The sequence below is a fragment of the Macrobrachium nipponense genome, chromosome 39 (genome assembly GCF_015104395.2).
Source record: "Macrobrachium nipponense isolate FS-2020 chromosome 39, ASM1510439v2, whole genome shotgun sequence".
Taxonomy (NCBI): domain Eukaryota; kingdom Metazoa; phylum Arthropoda; class Malacostraca; order Decapoda; family Palaemonidae; genus Macrobrachium; species Macrobrachium nipponense.
In genome coordinates this window covers 42,948,905-42,968,052 of record NC_061099.1, presented here as the reverse complement: position 1 = coordinate 42,968,052, position 19,148 = coordinate 42,948,905, and the positions used below count along the sequence as shown (strand labels likewise).

At 45.2% G+C, this 19,148-nt stretch overlaps 1 protein-coding gene across 1 annotated transcript; it reads left to right on the top strand.

The window, feature by feature from the left end:
- The first annotated feature begins 549 nt into the window (after window positions 1-549).
- On the top strand, window positions 550-12,531 carry LOC135210442 (mediator of RNA polymerase II transcription subunit 24-like). The gene is made up of 6 exons (XM_064243339.1): window positions 550-809; window positions 3,389-3,508; window positions 3,623-3,748; window positions 3,956-4,057; window positions 4,832-4,915; window positions 12,400-12,531. Exons 2-6 carry the CDS (start codon window positions 3,398-3,400, stop codon window positions 12,529-12,531), a joined length of 555 nt encoding a protein of 184 aa, XP_064099409.1. The 5' UTR covers window positions 550-809; window positions 3,389-3,397.
- The last annotated feature ends 6,617 nt before the right edge of the window (window positions 12,532-19,148 follow it).

Here is a 19,148-nt window from a genome sequence, read left to right as displayed (position 1 = left end):
AGAGAGAGAGAGAGAAGAGAGAGAGAGGATTAGGAGAGAGAGAGAGAGACGAGAGAGAGAGAGAGAGAGAGAGAAATCAGCTCGTACCTCTGATCATACTACTGGCTAACTTGGAATCCGAGTAGGTCTAAGGTACTACATTTCGTTGCAGCAACATCAGTCAAGGATTAATAATAATCGAATCATATCATAGCATAATATGAATGGAAATCTTTTTAAATTCAAAGTAAGAATAATCTATACTATTAAGAGTATAATTATGGTAAACAAAGAAACGTGACTGGTGTGTTGGCAATTATAAAATCAATTATACGTAAGAAATATCACCGTCCCATAATCCTTCTGACACATAGTATAGAAGCTGCCTTTGGGCAAGGGCTTGTTTAGGAAAAACAACTGTTTGATTGAAAAAAAACCGACCATCAGCCAGAAAAGACAATGAAAACAGAGCCCTAAACCCCCCCCCCCTTTTTTTTTTATTAAGCTGACCTTATGCAAGCACAGGCTCTTACTTATAGAGCAGCCCGTAAAATCAAAACCCCTGGCTTCGTATCGAGGTTTGCAAGAAGAAGAAGACGCCGCAGCAGACGACAGAGCGTTGTTTTGAAATGTTGACAGGACCATATCAAGAGTGTATGTCTGTTAGAATGGATGAAAATGTAACAGATTAATTTGGCAAGAGAAATTAGAATGGTACCCCGTGATTTCTAGGTTTGCCGAAAAGAAATGAGGACGACCACTTTGTTCACTGCAGGATTCCAGGAAACCAACTAGGTACTAGGATCTTGACATTTTCGTCCTCGTCAAAGTAGTAAGTCCTTTACTCCATGGAGTAGGTACTAGCCTATAGGTAGGTACTAGGGAGTAAGGTAGAATATTTGGGTAGATCTAGGAAGTAACTACCTACCTAGGTACTCCGCGTCTGGTATTTCCTTGGAAATTGTCTTTTTCTATAGTTTTATGGTTGCTTGGGTGTTGAGAATTTATTTTGTAATGCTCGACACAGGTTAGGGTAATCTAAGAGCTTCATTTAGGTAGCTAAAAAAGGTAGGGGACCCGTTGGGAAAGCGGGGTTCTGGGTGGGATACTAGCTAGATCTCCGGGATACTAGGGTTATTCGCTCATGTGGTATTTTATCATTCTACTAGCTAGGCAGGAGACCCCAAGGGAAGGCGGGAGCTGGGGTCTGTCTTCTTCCACAGAAGGATAATTTTAGACAATTTACACAGACTGCAAGGAATGGTCCCGTAAATACAAAAGCCACTGGGGATGGGGGTGTCAAATGTATTTCGCCATGTTTAGTACTGGGCCCTGTGGGTTGTTATTTTTCCTAACTTACAAACCTGAGGTCTTGATGTAAATAACCCACCTCAAGCTACCCCTCATTCTGCTACCTGCGCCGAAAGGTAAAGTGTATATAAGTGCATTCTGACTGGGTGGGCGGGACTCCTACCCTACCATTGGTAGCTAACTACCCTAATCACCTTGTTCAAAGTTGAACAACTGGTTCCAGCATCACTGAAGGCATTTCCACACACAAAGACCTCAGGTTTGTATGTTAGGAAAAATACAAATTACTTTTAAAAATTTGTCATATTGTAATATTCTGTATATTTGAATGGTAATGCAGATTTTAACTCTTGTGAGATGTCTACCCCTGCTGACTGATAAATTGGAGAAATTCTTGTTAGACCTAAATAGCTCGGTGGATCTGTAATATGCAAAGAATAGTGGCTAAGGATTAATTTCCCTACTTCAAAGTACAAGACTTTGCGGATCAAGTAAAGATAGGCACTCCCAACTCGCGCAAGTGAAGATGGGCACCCCCGGATTTAACCAAGTAAATATAAGCACTCCCAGTTTTGACCAAGTGAAGATGGGCACCCCCAAAATTCTGTGGATATCTTAAAGATAATGACAAATGTTGTTTTAGAATTTTATTGTTGAACCAAATAAAATATAAATATCTTTAAAATGGATACATCATAATATAGTTAGAAATTATACTTAATGAATACATATTTCATGAGTACACATAAGAATATAAATGAAGAATTTAATCAAAACAATATTGATTTGCTACTGTTTCACAAAACCTATAAAATTTGTCGTGGTTTCTTTCTTTCCACAAAAATTCTTTTAAGTAAGAGTTCAACAATTCCCTTCTGCATCCGAGCATGCGTTTTATTCGTATTTTGTGTTTATTCCAATAACTCTCGATCGATTGAGTATGAACTCCGGTAGCTCTATCAATGAAATTTAACGAGTGATTTACAGTATGATGAGCGAATCCTAGGTCCCTTTGAATGTTGCAATATGCTCCCCACTGATCAGCGTTTCAGCATTACGCGAATAGACTATCTCCATATAACCCAAAGCTGGTGATGAAGATGGGTCAACTATCCCAAATACCCAAATTGGATTCTGAGGAGCGCGTCCCCTGTGGTGTTTTGGTTTGTGGCTGAAGCAAGACTCATCAATTTGCACTGTTATTCCTGGCCCACCAAGTCTAATAGGGTTTTTTTTTTCAAAATATTTCTCGCAAACTTCACAAAAAAAACTGAAAACTATCAAATGAACTGTCTTTTTTGAAACATTCAAAAACTGTGTGGTTTGCAATACACTCAAATCCTGACACCAGTAGAAAATGCCTTCTATCCACTTTTGCAATGAAAGCTTTGATCGATAAAAAAACTAATCTTTACGAATTGATTCGTAGTACTACTTGTATTTGGCGCAGTTTTTGACTAGGCACTTCCAGACGTATTTATCTTGTATTGAAGACTGTTTCGTCCACTTCATTAAACTTTTACATAGAGGACATTTTAGTTCTTTCCTCAGAAGATTCTTCTGTTTCTAAACTTTTACATAGGGGACATTTTAGGTTTCTTTCCTCAGAAGAATTCTTCTGTTTTTCATCCAGTTTTAATTGCAGGAAGCTGGTCTTCAACCACCAATGGCTTAATGATTTGTTCATATAGAGAACAGTCCATGTTTGGAGGCTCTATATTTTGTACTAAAGTAAAATGTTGAATTAAAACAAACGACTATTTTCTCAAATAGGAAACTGTTTTACTAACAGTTAACAGAAACCAACTTGTTAAAGATTAGTATCTAATTATGTGTTTAGAAACAAAAACAAGCAATGATTTAACAATGAAAACTGAAAATAAATCGTTAAAACATCGGGTTTTTCTAAATAGAGCAAGTAAAGATAAGCACTCCCCAATTTGACCAAGTAAAGATAAGCACCCCGGGAGTGCTTATCTTTGCTTGATCTGTCTTTGCTTAACTGAGCAGCTGTGAAGAGATCTTGCATGCTGAATATTGCCATTAATATTTTTTGAGCAAGTATAATTTAAAAAAAATTGTCTGTGTGCATTTTCAGGCCTTCAAAATGGTTTTAGAAACAGTGTCCAGTAGTAAAGCTGGAACCATTCGCTCTCTTCTGATCCGTGCTTGGAGGGAAAGATGGTCTGATCTACAGTGGGGCATTCATATTAAAACAGTGAGTTGCCTTATTTTCTTCTTGATATCTTAAAAGGTAAACATTTTGTAGGTAGTAATGAATTAGCATTTGTTGTGTTGTATTTCATTACAAAATTTATTTGATATTTGACAGGTGTTGCCAAGAGCTGTCAGTGGGGATATTTACCACTTAGCTGATTACATTTTGCAGCAGGCATTGATGGGGCCTCTTCCCAACAGTCTTATTTTGTCATATTTACGGCACTCCCTCAGTTCACAGGTAAATACCATATATTGTGAATTGATATTGACCTGATATGGTGTCAGACTAGTGTACAGAGGATGGATATCTAATTTTTCACAAATGAACTTAATTTTATCCTATTGTGGTACATTGTTGTATACTATTTTAATTTGAATATCTTATAGCCTGCATTTGTACTTGGATCAAGAATCAGCTCTAATGTTGTTATGGTATTGATTACAGATTGTCTCATATGGGGGTGTTATAGAGAGTATTAGTAACTATGATGGTCTTCACAAACCTCATTGCGTTCAAGCTTTGCTAGATCTCATGCAAAGTATGATGGTAAGTATTCTTAACAGGATGTATTAGATTTGCATTTGTCTAATTGACAGTTGGGCATTCAATTCTTGTGAAGTTTGCCTTTAGCCAGAGATTTGTTAGCCAAATGTGGTTTAATTGTAGTAGTCCCTCGTGTATGCAAGGGATTGGTCCCAGACCCACTTGAATAAATGCTACTATGATAAAGCAAATGAAATTTAACAAAAGAAATTTTTGTTCAGTATTAAACCAATTCTGTGCTGCAATCTGTTTGTGCATTCAGCTCAATGTCAAAAATTATGTGGAAATGGTTAGGACCTTTTTTTTAACAAGGTTGTTGATGCATTCTCTCTCTCTCTCGTCTCTCTCTCTTCTCTCTTCTCTCTCTCCCTTTTATCATTGTGCTTTCTAAAGTATGTAGAAGGGACTTGAAACATGTATGCATTTTTCTCTATTGGAGGTTATACTATCATGCTTTTCAAGTGCCTGATTCTTTTGAAGCTGTTCTTCAGATGCAGTAAAACTTTTCAAAAATTCTTAGATATGATATGAAAGCAAATGGATATTGATTACTGAATTGGAAATTTTACAGGAAAAGCTGTGTAGGAAAATTTTGCCTATGTTTCTCGTTTGCAATTTTTTCTTTTTCAGACATGTTTACTACATTTTTGTTTGTTGTTGTGGCAGTAGATACAATGAATGTTGTCTTTCTTTGGCACCTTTTTTTTTAACATAACCTTTAGAGGTTATACTGCAACCACTTAATAGCAAACTTGATAAAAGTTTTGTTTTTTTCAGAAAAGTGTATCATGTCGAGGGAAACCTGAGGATTGTTTAGTACTAGCCACGTCTTTAGTGAATGGTGTTAAGTGGCTTGTCCAGGTACGTTTGTGTGTCATTCTTCTTTACTTTTATTGCTTGTTCGGCAGTAAAAGTTACTTATCATTTCTCACACATTTCTGGTCTCTGCACTTATGGTAACTTTAAATTTAAATTTATGAAAAAGTTAGTGATATAAAGTTAAAGTTGCTTAAAATTGCCTGTACTTCACTGTATATGTACTAATTTTTTTTTTTTAGTTTTCTGCATTTTTGTCCATTTTCCTTTGTCAAAAATGTGTTGATAATTTTTTTTTCCAGTTTTTAGGATGTAACTTGTTTCACAGAAATCTATCCCTCGGTTCCCAAACGGTGACCATAGTACAGTATTCATATATCTGTAGCTTTCCATGTTTTTCTTTAGAGGAAATTTATAACAGTTTCTGATTTTTCAAGTCCTAAGGGTACTTCACATATCAGGTATCTGTCCCTAGCACATCTCCATGTATGTATCTATGTGTCTGAAGGTGAAGGTTGCTGATGCTTACATTAATCACAAATTCATTCCAACACTTACTGTGAGTCTTACTGTCACTTCGGTTTCACAAATCTGTCCTCCCCACTTCATTTGCTATTCCTGACATTGCATATAATCACGTGGGCTCATTGTGAAACTAAAGTACACAATGTGTTCATTACAAAATTTATATTTTCATTCAGGTCTATTACTTATAGTCAAAAGTGCCTTCATCTCAGTCCCACCCACTTGCAGTCCATACTTTGGACTATGCTATACCATGATTTATAGCTGGAACTTGACGGATCTGTGCATTTGAGAAAGATTGAATATCATATTTTCATACAATCAACTTACCTGTCAGATATATACATAGCTAAGACTCCCCGTCGTCCCGACAGAAATTCAAATTTCGCGGCCGACTGTCGCTACAGGTAGGTCAGGTGATCTACCGGCCTGCCCTGGGCGGCAGGAGCTAGGAACCATCCCGTTTTCTATCATATTTTCTCTGTCGCCGGTGGTATCAACATTGTTTGTTATTACCTCCTGACTTAGATTCTTTTTTCAACATTTGATCAACGTTTTTCGGCTTTTTGGTGACGTATTTGGATCGTGTTTTGGCATTCGCTTCTGTGGACTGTTTTTGGAATAATCTTTTGGATTTTTCTCAGTATGTCTGATTCTAATGTGAGTGTGAGAATGTGTGTGAATGTAGGCTGCAAGGTGAGGATACCGAAAGCTTCGGTTGATCCTCACACTGTATGCCGTAAATGTAGGGGGGTTCAGTGTTCTGCTATTAACACTTGTAAGGATGCGAGGTTTGAATGCAGAAGATGGAAGACTTTGACTTCTTATTTGAAGAAGTTAGAGAGGGATAGAGTTAGACGACTGAAAGGTGTGAGTTCAAGGCCTATTGAGCCTTTCACGGATAATTCTAACCCTACTACTGTAGATTCTCCCTATAGATCTCATTCTCAGAGTGTCTTTTCGGATTCGGCATCGGAAATCGCCAATCTGAAAGCGACTATTAGAGACATGAAGTCCAAGATGGCTGACTCGAAAGGTAAGGCTAGTGATAGTGAACATTTTAGTGAAGTGAGTCCTATCAGTGTTGTGGAGGGGGCGTTTGATCGTCCCTGCGCGGCGCTCCCAGGCCTAGACCTCTTCCAAGCTCCCATGACCAGAGGAGAAGGAAAGTCAAAAGCCTTAAGGAGGTCGTGGGGAATCCCCAACGGTCAGACGTCCCTTCAGCTAGCTCTGCTTCATGGCAGCCAGCTCAAGGGCGCTATAGAAAAAGCGTCCTTCGCGAGTGTTTCTCGTCCTCTCCCTCTCCCTCACCTAAACGAGGGTGGAAGGAGTCGAACTTATCGAGACCGCTGAAGCGTCATATGAAGCAAGACATTGATTCGAGCCCAGAGCGCTTCTCGGATGACGCCCCGTCTGCTATTAAGAAGGCGAAGGTGGCGTCAGCGTCACCTGACGCTTTATAGAGGAAGTAACCCCATCATGCTTCTTCCCCGGTGTGATGACGAGAGGCGTCAGGCACTAGACGTGGGAGAAGCGTCAGAAATTTAATATTAATGGCGGTTCAGGAACCAAACTGTCATCTCTTGTGGGAGTTTTAGCGCCCGTCGGAAGACGTGACGCTTCCAATTAAGAAGTCTCGTACTCTCGCACCTGCTCGAAGAACGGGGGCTGACGAGAGTGTTGTAAGACAAGAGAAACGAAAGACGTCTTTTAGAAGTGAAGCGTCATTTCAAGCGGATCTTAGACGTGACGCTCCGTCCAAGATTGTGACGCCGAGTAGGAAGCCCTTAGAGAGCGAAGCGTCTTCCAGACGCGAAGCGTCATCAAGACGTCAACAAGAGACGTCATACATGACGCTCGGAGAGCGGGAAGCGTCATACAAGACGTCTTCTAAAGCGCAAGAGAAGCCGCAGGTTGTGACGCCTTCCAAGTCGATCAAAACGGGAAAAAGGAAAGACTTTCATTCCCTTAGCCCCTCTCCTATCAGGAGTTTGTCTCCTCCAGAAGAGGAAAGTTCTGAAAGGAGAACGGAAACTCAGAATTATCACGAGTTGGAGGAAAACTCGGATGATGACGATCATGGAAGAGAGGGCTTGTCCAACTATAAGGTGTTGACTACCCTGCTTCTGGAGGAATACGGAGACGAGTTGACTCCGGCTGCTCCTCCTTCTCCGCGCTCGGCTCTTTTCGAGTGCGAAGGCGAAGAAGCCCTCGTGCTTTTCTGAAGATGAAAGCCCACCATCTCGATGAAGCGGGCTTTACACGCCTTAGACTCCTGGATGAAGTCGAAGAAAGACTTAGTCAGGACAGTATTTTGCATGCCTCCAGCAAGGTTAGCTGGGAAAAGAGGCATATGGTACAAGACGGGGAGGATATGGTATCGCTCTCCCTTCTACAACAGAGGCAGACTTTTCGACGTTAGTTGACGCTTCAAGGCGTCCAAGTCTTAATTCTGCTCGTATCACATGGAGTATTTCAGAACTGGATCATCTCCTCAAGGGACTTTTCCATGTATTGGAAGTCTTCAACTTCTTAGATTGGTCCCTTGGGGTGATGTCCAAGAAAGCTCACGATTCACAGGGAATCGAACCTGAAGCCCTGTTATGCGTTTTGTCTTGCATCGACAAAGCGGTACAGGATGGATCTTTTGAAGTCTCTTCATTATTTGGAGCAGGTCTTTTGAAGAAAAGGACGGTGTATGGCGCCTTCTTAACAAAGGCAGTCTCGCATGCTCAGAGGGCAGCTCTACTGTATGCACCTCTGTCTGACTATTGTTCCCTTCTCAGTTAGTGAAGGACGTGGCTCACTCTTTAACTGAGAAGGCGACGCAGATCTTCTGACGCAGTCAGCTAGGAAGAAGAAACCTGCTTTAGTTTCTGACAAGAAAGAACCAATAGCACTTCTATGCAGCCCTTTCGAGGTGGTCCGATCTCCAGACCTCCCGCAAGAAGGAAGGCTCCAGAGAGAGAGTAGGTCCGCCTTTCGTCCCTTTAAAAAGGGAAAATGAAACATTTCTCCTCCAAGCACCAGTAGGTGCCAGGCTCCCTGGGATTCGTGGAGGCCTGGACACTGATAGACGCAGACGCGTCTTCACTGAATATCATAAGGAAGGGATATCGTATCCCTTTCCTGAATACTCCGCCCTAGCGTCAATACCAAGGGAACTATCAGCCAAGTACAAGGACCCTGTGCTGAGGATACTCTTCGATCGATGGTGGAACAAATGTGGGACAAGAGTGACAATAGAACTAAGTACTGGATCAAAACTCCCCGGGGTTTTACAATCGCCTTTTTCTAGTAGCGAAAGCCTCGGGAGGCTGGAGACCAGTACTGAGACGTCAGCTCTCTGAACAAATTTGTTCCAGAAGGAGAAGTTCTCCTATGGAGACTTCTGCTTCAGTCCTAGCGTCATTACGACAAGGAGATTGGATGGTGTCTCTAGATCTCCAGGACCGCCTACTTTCACGTCCCGATCCACCCTTCGTCGAAGAAGTACCTCCGTTTCATGACGGGGGGAAGGATCTTTCAGTTCAGAGCCTTGTGTTTCGGCCTGTCCACAGCTCCTCAGGTCTTCACAAGCCTGATGAGGAATGTGGCGAGATTTCTTCATCTCAAAGGAGTGAATGTCTCTATGTATCTAGAACGACTGGCTCATCAGGGCCAGATCGGGAGAGACAGTGCTTGGAGGACCTAAAGTTAACTCTGGATTTGACAAGGCAGTTGGGATTGCTTGTGAACCTCGAGAAGTCTCAACTGACCCCCAGACAAGACCTAGTCTATCTGGGGATTCGGATGGATTCTCGGGGTTTTCGAGTTTTTCCTTCGCAAGAGAGAACCGCAAAAGGTTTGAGGATAATCTCTCTCTTCTTAGAGAAACAACAAACGTCAGCGAGGAAGGGTGAGCCCTTCTGGGGCGCTTTCCTCGCTGGAACAGTTCTTCCCACTAGGAAGACTTCATATCCGTCCACTTCAATTCTTCCTCAAGAAGTCTTGGGAGCTGGAAAACAGGGACAAACTTTGTCGGACGTTTTTTTTCTTTCCCATTCCAGTGGAGATAAAGGCTCACCTACAGTAGTGGTTGCTACCTCTGGAAGAGAACAAAGGGATCTCTCTAAGAACCACGAACCCAGACCTAGTGTTGTTCTCCGACGCGTCGGAGACGGGTTGGGGAGCGACATTAGGCTCAGAGGAAGTGTCAGCACCTGGGAACCAGCACAGGTGTCCTGGCACATAAACTGCAAAGAGCTCTTCGCCGTACACCTGGCCTTGAAGAGCCTAGAACATGGTGGTGAGACAAGGGTAGTGCAAGTAAACGTGGACAACACCACCGCACTTGCCTACATTCGGAAAACAGGGAGGGGACACACTCCTCGTTCCTTTACGAACTCACGAGGGAACTATTACTTTGGACGTCTCACAGGAACATCTCCCTGCTGACAAGGTTCGTACAGGGAGTAAGGAATGTGAGGGCGGACAGGCTCAGCAGGAGGAACCAGGTCCTTCACACAGAATGGACTCTGCACGAGGAAGTGTGTCTCGATCTCTGTCTCTGTGGAACTCCTCAATGTGGATCTCTTCGCAACATACATTTCAAAAAGGCTCCCAGTGTTTTGCTCGGTCGTGGAAGATCCAAGAGCGATTATGGTTAGAATCCGCCTTCCTGCTAAACTGGTCTCGTAGTGGACGTTTACGCTTTTCCCCCATTCAAAAATCCTCCTGGGGTTAGTAATGAAGAAGTTTGTGGCGTCAAAAGAGACGAGGATGACATTAATAGCCCCCTTTTGGCCGGCCCAGGAATGGTTCACGGAGGTGGTAGAGTGGATCGTAGACTTTCCAAGATCCCTACCAGGAAGGACGGATCTTCTCAAACAACCACACTTCAAGAGGTACCATCAAAACCTCCCCGCTCTCCGCTCTGACTGCCTTTCGACTATCGAAAGACTTGTCAGAGCGAGAGGCTTTTCTCGCGAAGTGGCAAGCGCGATCGCGAGAGCTCGCAGAACCTCCTCACTACGAAAGTATACCAGTCGAAGTGGGAGGTCCTTTAGAAGGTGGTGGGTAGAGCCAAGAAGTTGTCCTCCTCCTCTACCTCTATAGCGGAAATTGCTGATTTCTTGCTATTCCTGAGAGTAAAATCTCATCTAGCCGTATCCACAATAAAGGGATACAGAAGTATGCTCTCGGCTGTATTCAGGAACAGAGGATTAGATCTGGCAAATAACAAAGATCTCCACGATCTCATAAGATCTTTTTGAGACTTCAAAGTCTAAGGAACCAGTACCTCCGAACTGAACTTGGACGTAGTCCTCAAATATCTGTCTTCGGATAGATTCGAGCCTCCGCATCTGGCATCATTTAGAGACATAACTAGAAAATGCCTATTCCTTTTATCATTAGCGACAGCAAAAAGAATTAGTGAGTTACAAGCTCTGCAGGATAAAGTAGGAATTCAAGGGAGACTCGGCTATTTGCTCGTTTAAGACCCTGTTTTTAGCGAAAAAACGAGAAATCCCACGAATCCCTGGCCTAGGTCATTCGAAGTCAAAGGAATGTCGAGTCTCGTAGGCAGAGAAGCAGAGAGGTCTCTATGCCCTGTTAGAGCTCTGAAGTTCTATCTTCAGAGGAAGCGTCAGTTGGGAGGCTCTAGACAAGTCTTTGGTGCGCGGTAAAAGACCCCACAAGACTGATGTCCAAGAATGCTCTAGCGTTCTTTGTAAGAAACGTCATTACGGACGCTCATAAGTCTGTCCTGACGAACATTGCAACTACTGAAGAGTAAAAGTTCTGAAGTAAGAGCGGTTGCGACGTCTCTCCCGCGTTTTATAAGAATATGTCACTTAAAAACATTATAGATACAACTATTGGAGATGCAACTCAGTATTTGCATCTCATTTACTTGAAAGAACGTGCGTGTGACGTATGAGAAGGTGCTTTTCTCTAGGTCCTATCGTATCGGCAGATACGGTTCTGGGTACGGGAGCTGACACCAATCCTTAAATGTAATATACTTTTCTTCTGTTTGGATATGATCGAATCTCTTCGAACAATGGAGGCTTAGGCTAGCACGGGCGGCCGTCTATGTTGTTCAGTAAGAGAATTCTTGTCATATCCAATTAGTTGAGTATAAATTTTTTTTTTGAAAATTATGTATGTGTGCGTAGTGTTTTTGAGTTACGGTTGTTGTGACGAGTTCGGGGATAACTCGTAACAATCCTTAGTTCTAACATATGGTTAGGATCAGGTGGTCGGGATTGGTTGTGTGCTCCTTCATAAGGTGTATTGTCATATAAGTGGATCAGCACCCATTGACAAAGTCCTTTTAGGCTCTGCTGAGTAAGTGGGTAAGAACCCGTCGGCAGACCCACAAGAACTCTTGGTTGGCCATAGATCACATATCTCGCTAAAGTTTCTTGAGGTGATGCAGACTACTGGGCAAACACCCACCAACCAAGTCTACCACCTATCAGGTAGGAACCAAGGTTTTATTTATACCTACAACATATGTTGTTTACCTGTCTATTCCATATATAGCTGTCTCTTACCCTCCACCGAAGGGTGCCAATCAGCTATGTATATATCTGACAGGTAAGTTGAGTGTATGAAAATGATATTGTATGTTACAATAAGGTTTTCATACATACTTACCTGGCAGATATATACAATTAAGGCCCACCCAGCCTCCCCGCAGGAGACAGGTGGAAGAGAGAAAATATGATAGAAAACGGGGATGGTTCCTAGTCCTGCCGCCCAGGCAGGCCGGTAGATCACCTGACCTACCTGTAGCGAGTGGCGCGAAATTTGAATTTCTGTCGGGACGACGGAGTCTTAGCTATGTATATATCTGCCAGGTAAGTATGTATGAAACTTTATTGTAACATAACAATATCATTTTTATTTCTCAGATGGTTGTAATATCCAGATGATTCATGTCAACATGTGTGGGCTGTTTATTGATAATGGATTGTATAAAAAAATGGATAAAGTTGGTTTTTCCCTTTATTAAGGTAATGGGATGGACTACACAGCAGCTTCTTGATCTACGCAGCAACCAGCGCACACCACCAACCTGTCACTGGCAACGTCAGTTTTACAAGATATACTTAGCTGCCAGTTCCTCACGTGCATGCTGGAGATAGGCCGCAGAGAAGAACCAGGTCAGTGTTTCAGGATTTTATGCAGAAATCTTGAGAGTTTTAGAATGTATTTATTTTTTATGCAAGGGAGGGAAAACCTGATCATCAGCCCGCAACTTCTCCAGTCTCTGATCCGACGGAAAAACTCTCGCCACTGTCGTATTGATGACCATGCCTAGGTAGAGAATCCTTTGAGTGGGTACGAGGTTCGACTTTTCCTGCTTGACTAAAATGCCCAGGTCCAGGCAGAACCGAAGAAGATGATCCCTATCTTGCAGCAGCTTTTTCCTGGAAACTGCCAAGACCAACCAATCATCAAGGTAGTACCTCAGCAAACGGATCCCCTGAGCATGGGCCAAACTTGATACGAGAAGAGAAGACCATTGTGAACACTTGAGGGGTGCTGTGGTCAACCCGAAGCACAAGACTTTGAACTCGAAGATCTTGCCCGCCAGAGAGAACAAAGAAAACTTCCCTGGACGTGGGATGAACAGGGATTGGAAGTATGCGTTCTTCAAGTCTATCGACAGCATGAAGTCGCCTTCCCTCACGGATGCCAACACCGAGCGCCGGGTCTCCATCTTGAACCGTGTCTTTCTGATGAAGCGATTAAGAGGTGGATAAGTCGATCACACGCCCCCACCCTCCCGATACCTTGGGCACCAAGAAGATGTGACTGTCCAAAACCCCCCGGGGACGGACGCACTACTTCCGCTATTGCATCCTTGTCCAGCATCTTCTGCACCTCCTCCTGAAGAGCCAAGAACTTCAGAGAATCTGGTGGATACGTCTTCCTGAGCTGCGGCTTGTCTGACAGAGGAGGAGAGAAGTTGAATGGCAACAGGTATCCCACCCGAAGGAAAACATCTACCACCCACTCTATTCTCTGCCCCGTAACCCTGCCACTTGGCCCAATGGCCAGCCAGCACCCCCCACCCGTGGCGCAGGAGAGGGAGGAGAGGCGCCCAACCTACCGACGGCCCCCTGACTCTGCTCCTAGGGCCTCTTCTTGGTTTAAAGGAACGAGAGTGAAAGGGGCGTTGATCCTGAGACTTGGGCTGTGACGAACGGGAAGGCCCTGCCAAACTCGAGGTCCTCGATGGCCTACCAGGGGACGATCTCTTCAATTGCTGCTGGACCGGGGTAGGAGGGGATGCCAAACGTCTCCGAGGGCGGGGCTCTGATTTAGACACAGCCTGGTGGGAATCGACGTCTCCTCTTCCTGGGGAACTTTTCCCTGCTAGTTAAGGGGTTTGAGCAGTCGTCTTCTAGAGAGCTCAAGCCCCCATCGTGGAATTTGTTCCTTGGTGCTTAAGAGCTTGACTAAGAGCCCATATGAGCCCTTGCGCCGCTCATCTGATAGGAAACCTGACGCTTAAGACAGTTTTCCGCTTTGGCTTTGGCATCTTCCAAAAGGGTAGGAGAGCTCCACGGTCTGAGTTATGAGGTGAAGCACACCAGGGGTTGGAAGTCAGTGTCCTTCGAATTTGTTCTGGAGTTCGTGGCCAAGACCCAAAATCCCTCGGTGCATGATGACAGGTTCGCTTTGTTCTCCATTCCCTCACTGACTGACTTTGTGGGTGGTGATGCTCGAAAGAGCTTTTTTTGTTGCCCTGTCCGGGCCCTGCGTTACTATCTTAAAAGGACTCGGCACCTTAGACCAGCTGCCGCAGGGCTTTTTGTCAGTACAGGCCGTACGAAGAAAGAGGTGTCTAAGAATACTATCTCTTTTTGGATACGGGAAGTCATCAGACAGGCATACTTGACTCGATGATTCCATCGCCACGTCTGTGCAGGCTAGAGCACATGACGTTAGGGGTATTGGTCCCTCTTTGGCTTTCAAAAAGAACTTGGCTGTACATAGAGTGCTGAGCGCTGGTACTTGGTTACGCCAGTCCACGTTCACCTCTTTCTATCTTAAGGATGTTGCCCACAGATCTATGGACACATTTTCCCTGGGTTCCTGTGGTGGCTGCCCAACAGGTTGTGTAACATAGTTGCCCCTTAACGGGGCACCTTTGTATCTTACCTAAGATGATTGTGTGGATGAGAGACTGAGTGAGTTGACGGTGGCCTCCTTCTTTCTCTTGTACCTTTCCTTCTTCCTTCAGGCGGTTTAAGGAATTGACACGTCATTTGCTGGACTGGTCTGATACAGGTGAGTGAGGTAGTCATACTGGTAGTGTGGTCGTGCAGTATTCAATATCTTACCCACCATTTTCTGGTTTGACCTGTGTCTGCCAGTGAAAAGTACCTGTAGCTCACTTTTTCTAAGTAGTATAAATAGATCCTAAATATACGTTACCAGAGAAAAAAGCTAGCCTGGAATGCTGAAGTTACTACCCTCACTCGAACACCCAAGGGCGTCGGTATAAGCCACTGGCTAGTGGAAGCCACTTCTTACAGGACTTCTGCCAGTTAGAGGATTCTTTACAAAGTCCCTCCCACAGTGAGAGCCATTACAAGGCTACCCCTTCTACCTTCCGCTCACTACTACTACTACTACTACCCACACCCGGCATCTTCATTCCTGTAATTAGCGCCTGTGTGTGTGCACGTGTCTGCGCTGCTCCCTTGGTGCCTTATTTTGCCGAAGCTATGTCTGCTGTAGAGCTCCCTGCTTCTTCATCCAAGTTGAGTATTCCATTTTGTGTTTTCGTAATTCGTGTGGTTATGATGCATTCCGTTTTAGCCATTTTGGCCCCTTAATTTTCGCGAACTGGGTTTGTCGCTTTTTTTTTTTCATCCCCGCCATTTTGGGTGCATCATCAGACGCGTGCGTTTATTTTTTTCCTTAGTTATTTTCTTTGTTTTTAATTATGTTTTCAATCACGGTTATTTGTTACCGTTTTTCATATTCACGTGCATTTATTCTCCAGCCGGTCTGGAGTTCGGATTATGGTTCTTATTTATAACGACGTAGGCCTAACACACTCCTGACGTCCTCTGGGGTACTTAAGTTGTTGTTTATTTCATGTTTTTAGCCTTTGGCTTCGCCTCAGCCCCTCAGGAGCGTGTTTGCGCCCCTTCGTTCGTATCCTTATCATGTATTGTATATGTGCATATTTTTTGGGCTTCCAGTTAGCCTACCGTACTTTAGCATTGTAGAAAAGAGTGTGAGTCCTCTCTCTCTCTAACTGGCGATGTGATGCATGCATTGCGTTATTGTTTTAATGTGAACCAGATAGTTACTTGATTTGTTCCGATACGTAATACAAACCCTCGGTCCTTTAACAATAGGAAGGTAACTAGCGGCAGCTGGGACGGTCGTAAGTCTTCGAACAAGGGAGAACTGTAGTTAACTGCTTGTCCGATCGTGCGCGCGCCCGCGCGCCCGAGAGGTGAAGAATCACTTTTGCTTTCGGCCGCGGGTGTGAAGGACGGTTCGTCATCGCTCTCTGCCGCTTCATCGTCGTATGCTTTGTTTATATTGTGTTTTCTACTAATGGTTTGGTTTGACTTGAAAATGAAACTGTAAGTACACTGTTTTCATTTTCATTACTTAATTATGAATCAACATGGAGCTATCGCCGTAGAGACGGCGATTTCCGCTCTTTTCATGAATTGAACCCTTGAATTATGTCTCGGTGCCGAGGGCGGGCGCACTCGCGCCGGAGTCATGGTATTTTGGGCGAAAGTGTGTAATTGAAAGATGTAAGTACTCTTTTTCATTATATTTTTGCCCTGTGCGTTCGTTGCCGAGAGCTTGATTGCGCTCGGCAAGAGCCTCTTATTTTGTATGAATAGAATGCAATGAAAGTGGATTCGCAATGCAGTTTTCTTTTCATTTTCATTTATTAATTGCATCAAATTTAATTTTGGATCAATTTCCGCTCTTACCCGGGAATTAATCCTTACGATTTATTGCTGTGAAAGTGAAAATAGCAAGTGCAGTATTGTTCATTTTCATATATATTTATGATAGCATCATTTGTTCCGATACGTAATACAAACCATCGGTCCTTTAACAATAGGAAGTAGCTAGCGGCAGCTGGAACGGTCGTAAGCTTCGAACAAGGGGAGAACGGTAGTTAACTGCTTGTCCGACGCGCGACTGGGAGGTAAACAAATCACTTTTGCTTTCGGGACCGCGGTGTGAAGGACGTGTTCGTCATCGCTCTCTGCCCGCTTCATCGTCGTATGCTTTGTTTATATTGTGTTTTCTACTAATGTTTGTTTGACTTGAAAATGAAACTGTAAGTACACTGTTTTCATTTTCATTACTTAATTATGAACCAACATGGAGTTATCGCCGTAGTGCGGCGATTTTTCCTCTCTTTTCATGAATTGAACCCTTGAATTATGTCCTCGGTGCCGAGGCGGGCGCTCTCGCGCCGAGTCACGTATTTTGGGCGAAAGTGTGTAATTGAAAAATGTAAGTACTCTTTTTTTTTCATTATATTTTTTGCCCTGTGCGTTCGTTACCGAGAGTGTGATTGCGCTCGGCAGAGCTTTTAATTTTGTATAATAGAATGCAATGAAGTGGATTCGCAATTGCAATATTCTTTTCATTTTCATTTATTTATTTGCATGGAATTTAATTTGGATCAATTTTCGTTCTTACCCGGGAATTGATCCTTACGATTTTTTTATGTGAAAATGAAATCGCAAGTGCAGTATTCTGTTTCATTTTCATATATATTTTATGATAGCATCATATTATTGGATCAAGTTTCCGTTCTTACCCGGGAATTGATCTTTTTGTTTCCCTTTAAGTTCTATGAAGTGAATCGCAAGGCAGTATTCTGTTTCATTTTCATATTACTTTTCACTGCTGTGCGGGGGTAGGGGAAGCGAAGGTCTGCCAGGAGGTCGTCGGAAAGCTCTCCCGCGACTCCCTTGGTATCCGATTCTTCGTCTTCCTTCCTGCCCCCCGCTCAGCTTCTTCGTTTGTATTTTGTATTTGGGGTCTTCCTTGCGTTCGGGGTGGGGCATGTCTTCCCCCCCAGTGCGTGAGGGAATCCCTCTTACTAATCTATCTATATTACCGCAGGTGCTACATCCGTGGGAGACGACCTTGGACAGGTATGGACCACCGCGGAGGCAGGGCGTGCCTAGCATCCCCACGGGCTGCCTGCAGCGTCTAGCGAGGTCGTGGGGCGGTCTCCACTACTACCACGGCCGCTTATGCTGCTCCCCCCCCTCCTGGTCTACACTCCCCATGCTGTGTCGATGACGCCGTCTGCCGCTACTAGGGCCGCAGCCGTACCGAGGTGGGGTGCCGCCGCCGCCTGTTTTCTTCGTGTTTGCCTGCCCCAGACTTCCGCTGTTCCAGCAGCTCGCCCCTGGACCGGCCGCCAGGACCTAGGTTCCGCTGGCTGCCGATGATTCTACGAGGCGATCGCTGGGCTGCCGTACCTGCCGTTGATGTGATTCCCGCTGTTGGCTTGGCTGTCCCTTCTGGGTCTACCGCTGCCGCTGTTCCTGCCGCTCCTGAGCTGGTTTGCTGTTCCTGTCGCTCCTGGTTCCTGTGCCTGTCCATGCTGGTCCTGCCCACGGTGTGTCTTCCCCAGTCCCAGGTGCAGTCGGGCCGTGTTGCTTCGTCAATAGCCCCGGACTCCGGCCCTGGATGGAGGACCTACGACTGTCCCTGCGTGAGTCTGACGAGGAAGAGGAGAAGAGGAAGCTGTCATCTTCGTCTTCATCGTCTGCGCTGCCTCTTCCCCTTCGACTTCTAAGGCCCATAAGCCCGAATAAGAAGGAACTGCCTTCCCCCCTAAGAAGTCTCCTTCGGGAACTTCTAAGGGCCCGTCCCACCCCGGTGGGATGGGGGGTCCTTCTCTGGTCCTTCCTGCTGGTCCTTCTGCTCCTCGAGCGGGGCCCGTCTCCCCTTCCGTAAGGAAGAGATAGACGGGACCAGAGGAGTATCGGTTAGCTCTGGTACTTCCTCGCCTGGTGCTAGCGGCGATGCCGCTACGCCAGGTTCCGGCTCGTCTCTCGTTCGCGAGAGATCCCGAGTGTACGTTCTCCCTCGGGAGACCGTGCAGCCAAGTTTCGGCGCCAGAGTTCGCTCGGCGCCAAGACGCGGCACGGAGCAGAAGGCTGGTGAGAGACGCTCAGGTGACTCTTGCCAGGCCAGCGGCCGCTCTTGCAGCGACCAGCTGGTAACCCTGGGTTTTCCCCCCTAAGAAGGCTCCTTTTGGGACCTTCTAAGGGCCCGTCTCGCTCCGGCGATTCGGGGAGCTCTTCTGCTGGTCCTCCTGCTCCCTCGGGAACAGGGCCCGTCTTTTCTTCTACCAAGGAGAAGAAGACGGGGACCAGAGGAGTACCAGCTTCGGCTGGCACTTCCTCGCCTGGTTCTAGCGGTTCCTGCCGCTAAACCAGGATCCGCCTCGGCTTCTCGTTAGCGAGAAGTACCGAGTGGACGGTCTCCCGCGCGGGAGACCGTCCAGCCAAAGTCTTGACACACGAGCTCGCTCGCCGCCAAGACCGAAGCGCGGAGCAGAAGACTGGCGAGTGTCGTGCAGACGACTCTCGCTATGGCCAGTGGACGCTCTCGCAGCGACCAGCTGGCTGCTCGGGTTGACGTGACGGTCCGCTGACCAGCACGGGTTGAGGCGAGGAAGTGGGGTCCCCGCGGTCGTCGGTACCAGCCACGGCTGGTACCAGCGGCTAGACGC

Excerpts from the sequence above, each read along its gene's own strand:
- LOC135210442 (XM_064243339.1), top strand. The coding sequence starts at position 3,398 with ATGGTTTTAGAAACAGTGTCCAGTAGTAAAGCTGGAACCATTCGCTCT. Across the intron at positions 3,509-3,622 it reads GGGGCATTCATATTAAAACA|GTGTTGCCAAGAGCTGTCAG; the intron begins GTGAGTTGCCTT and ends GATATTTGACAG. Across the intron at positions 3,749-3,955 it reads GGCACTCCCTCAGTTCACAG|ATTGTCTCATATGGGGGTGT; the intron begins GTAAATACCATA and ends TATTGATTACAG.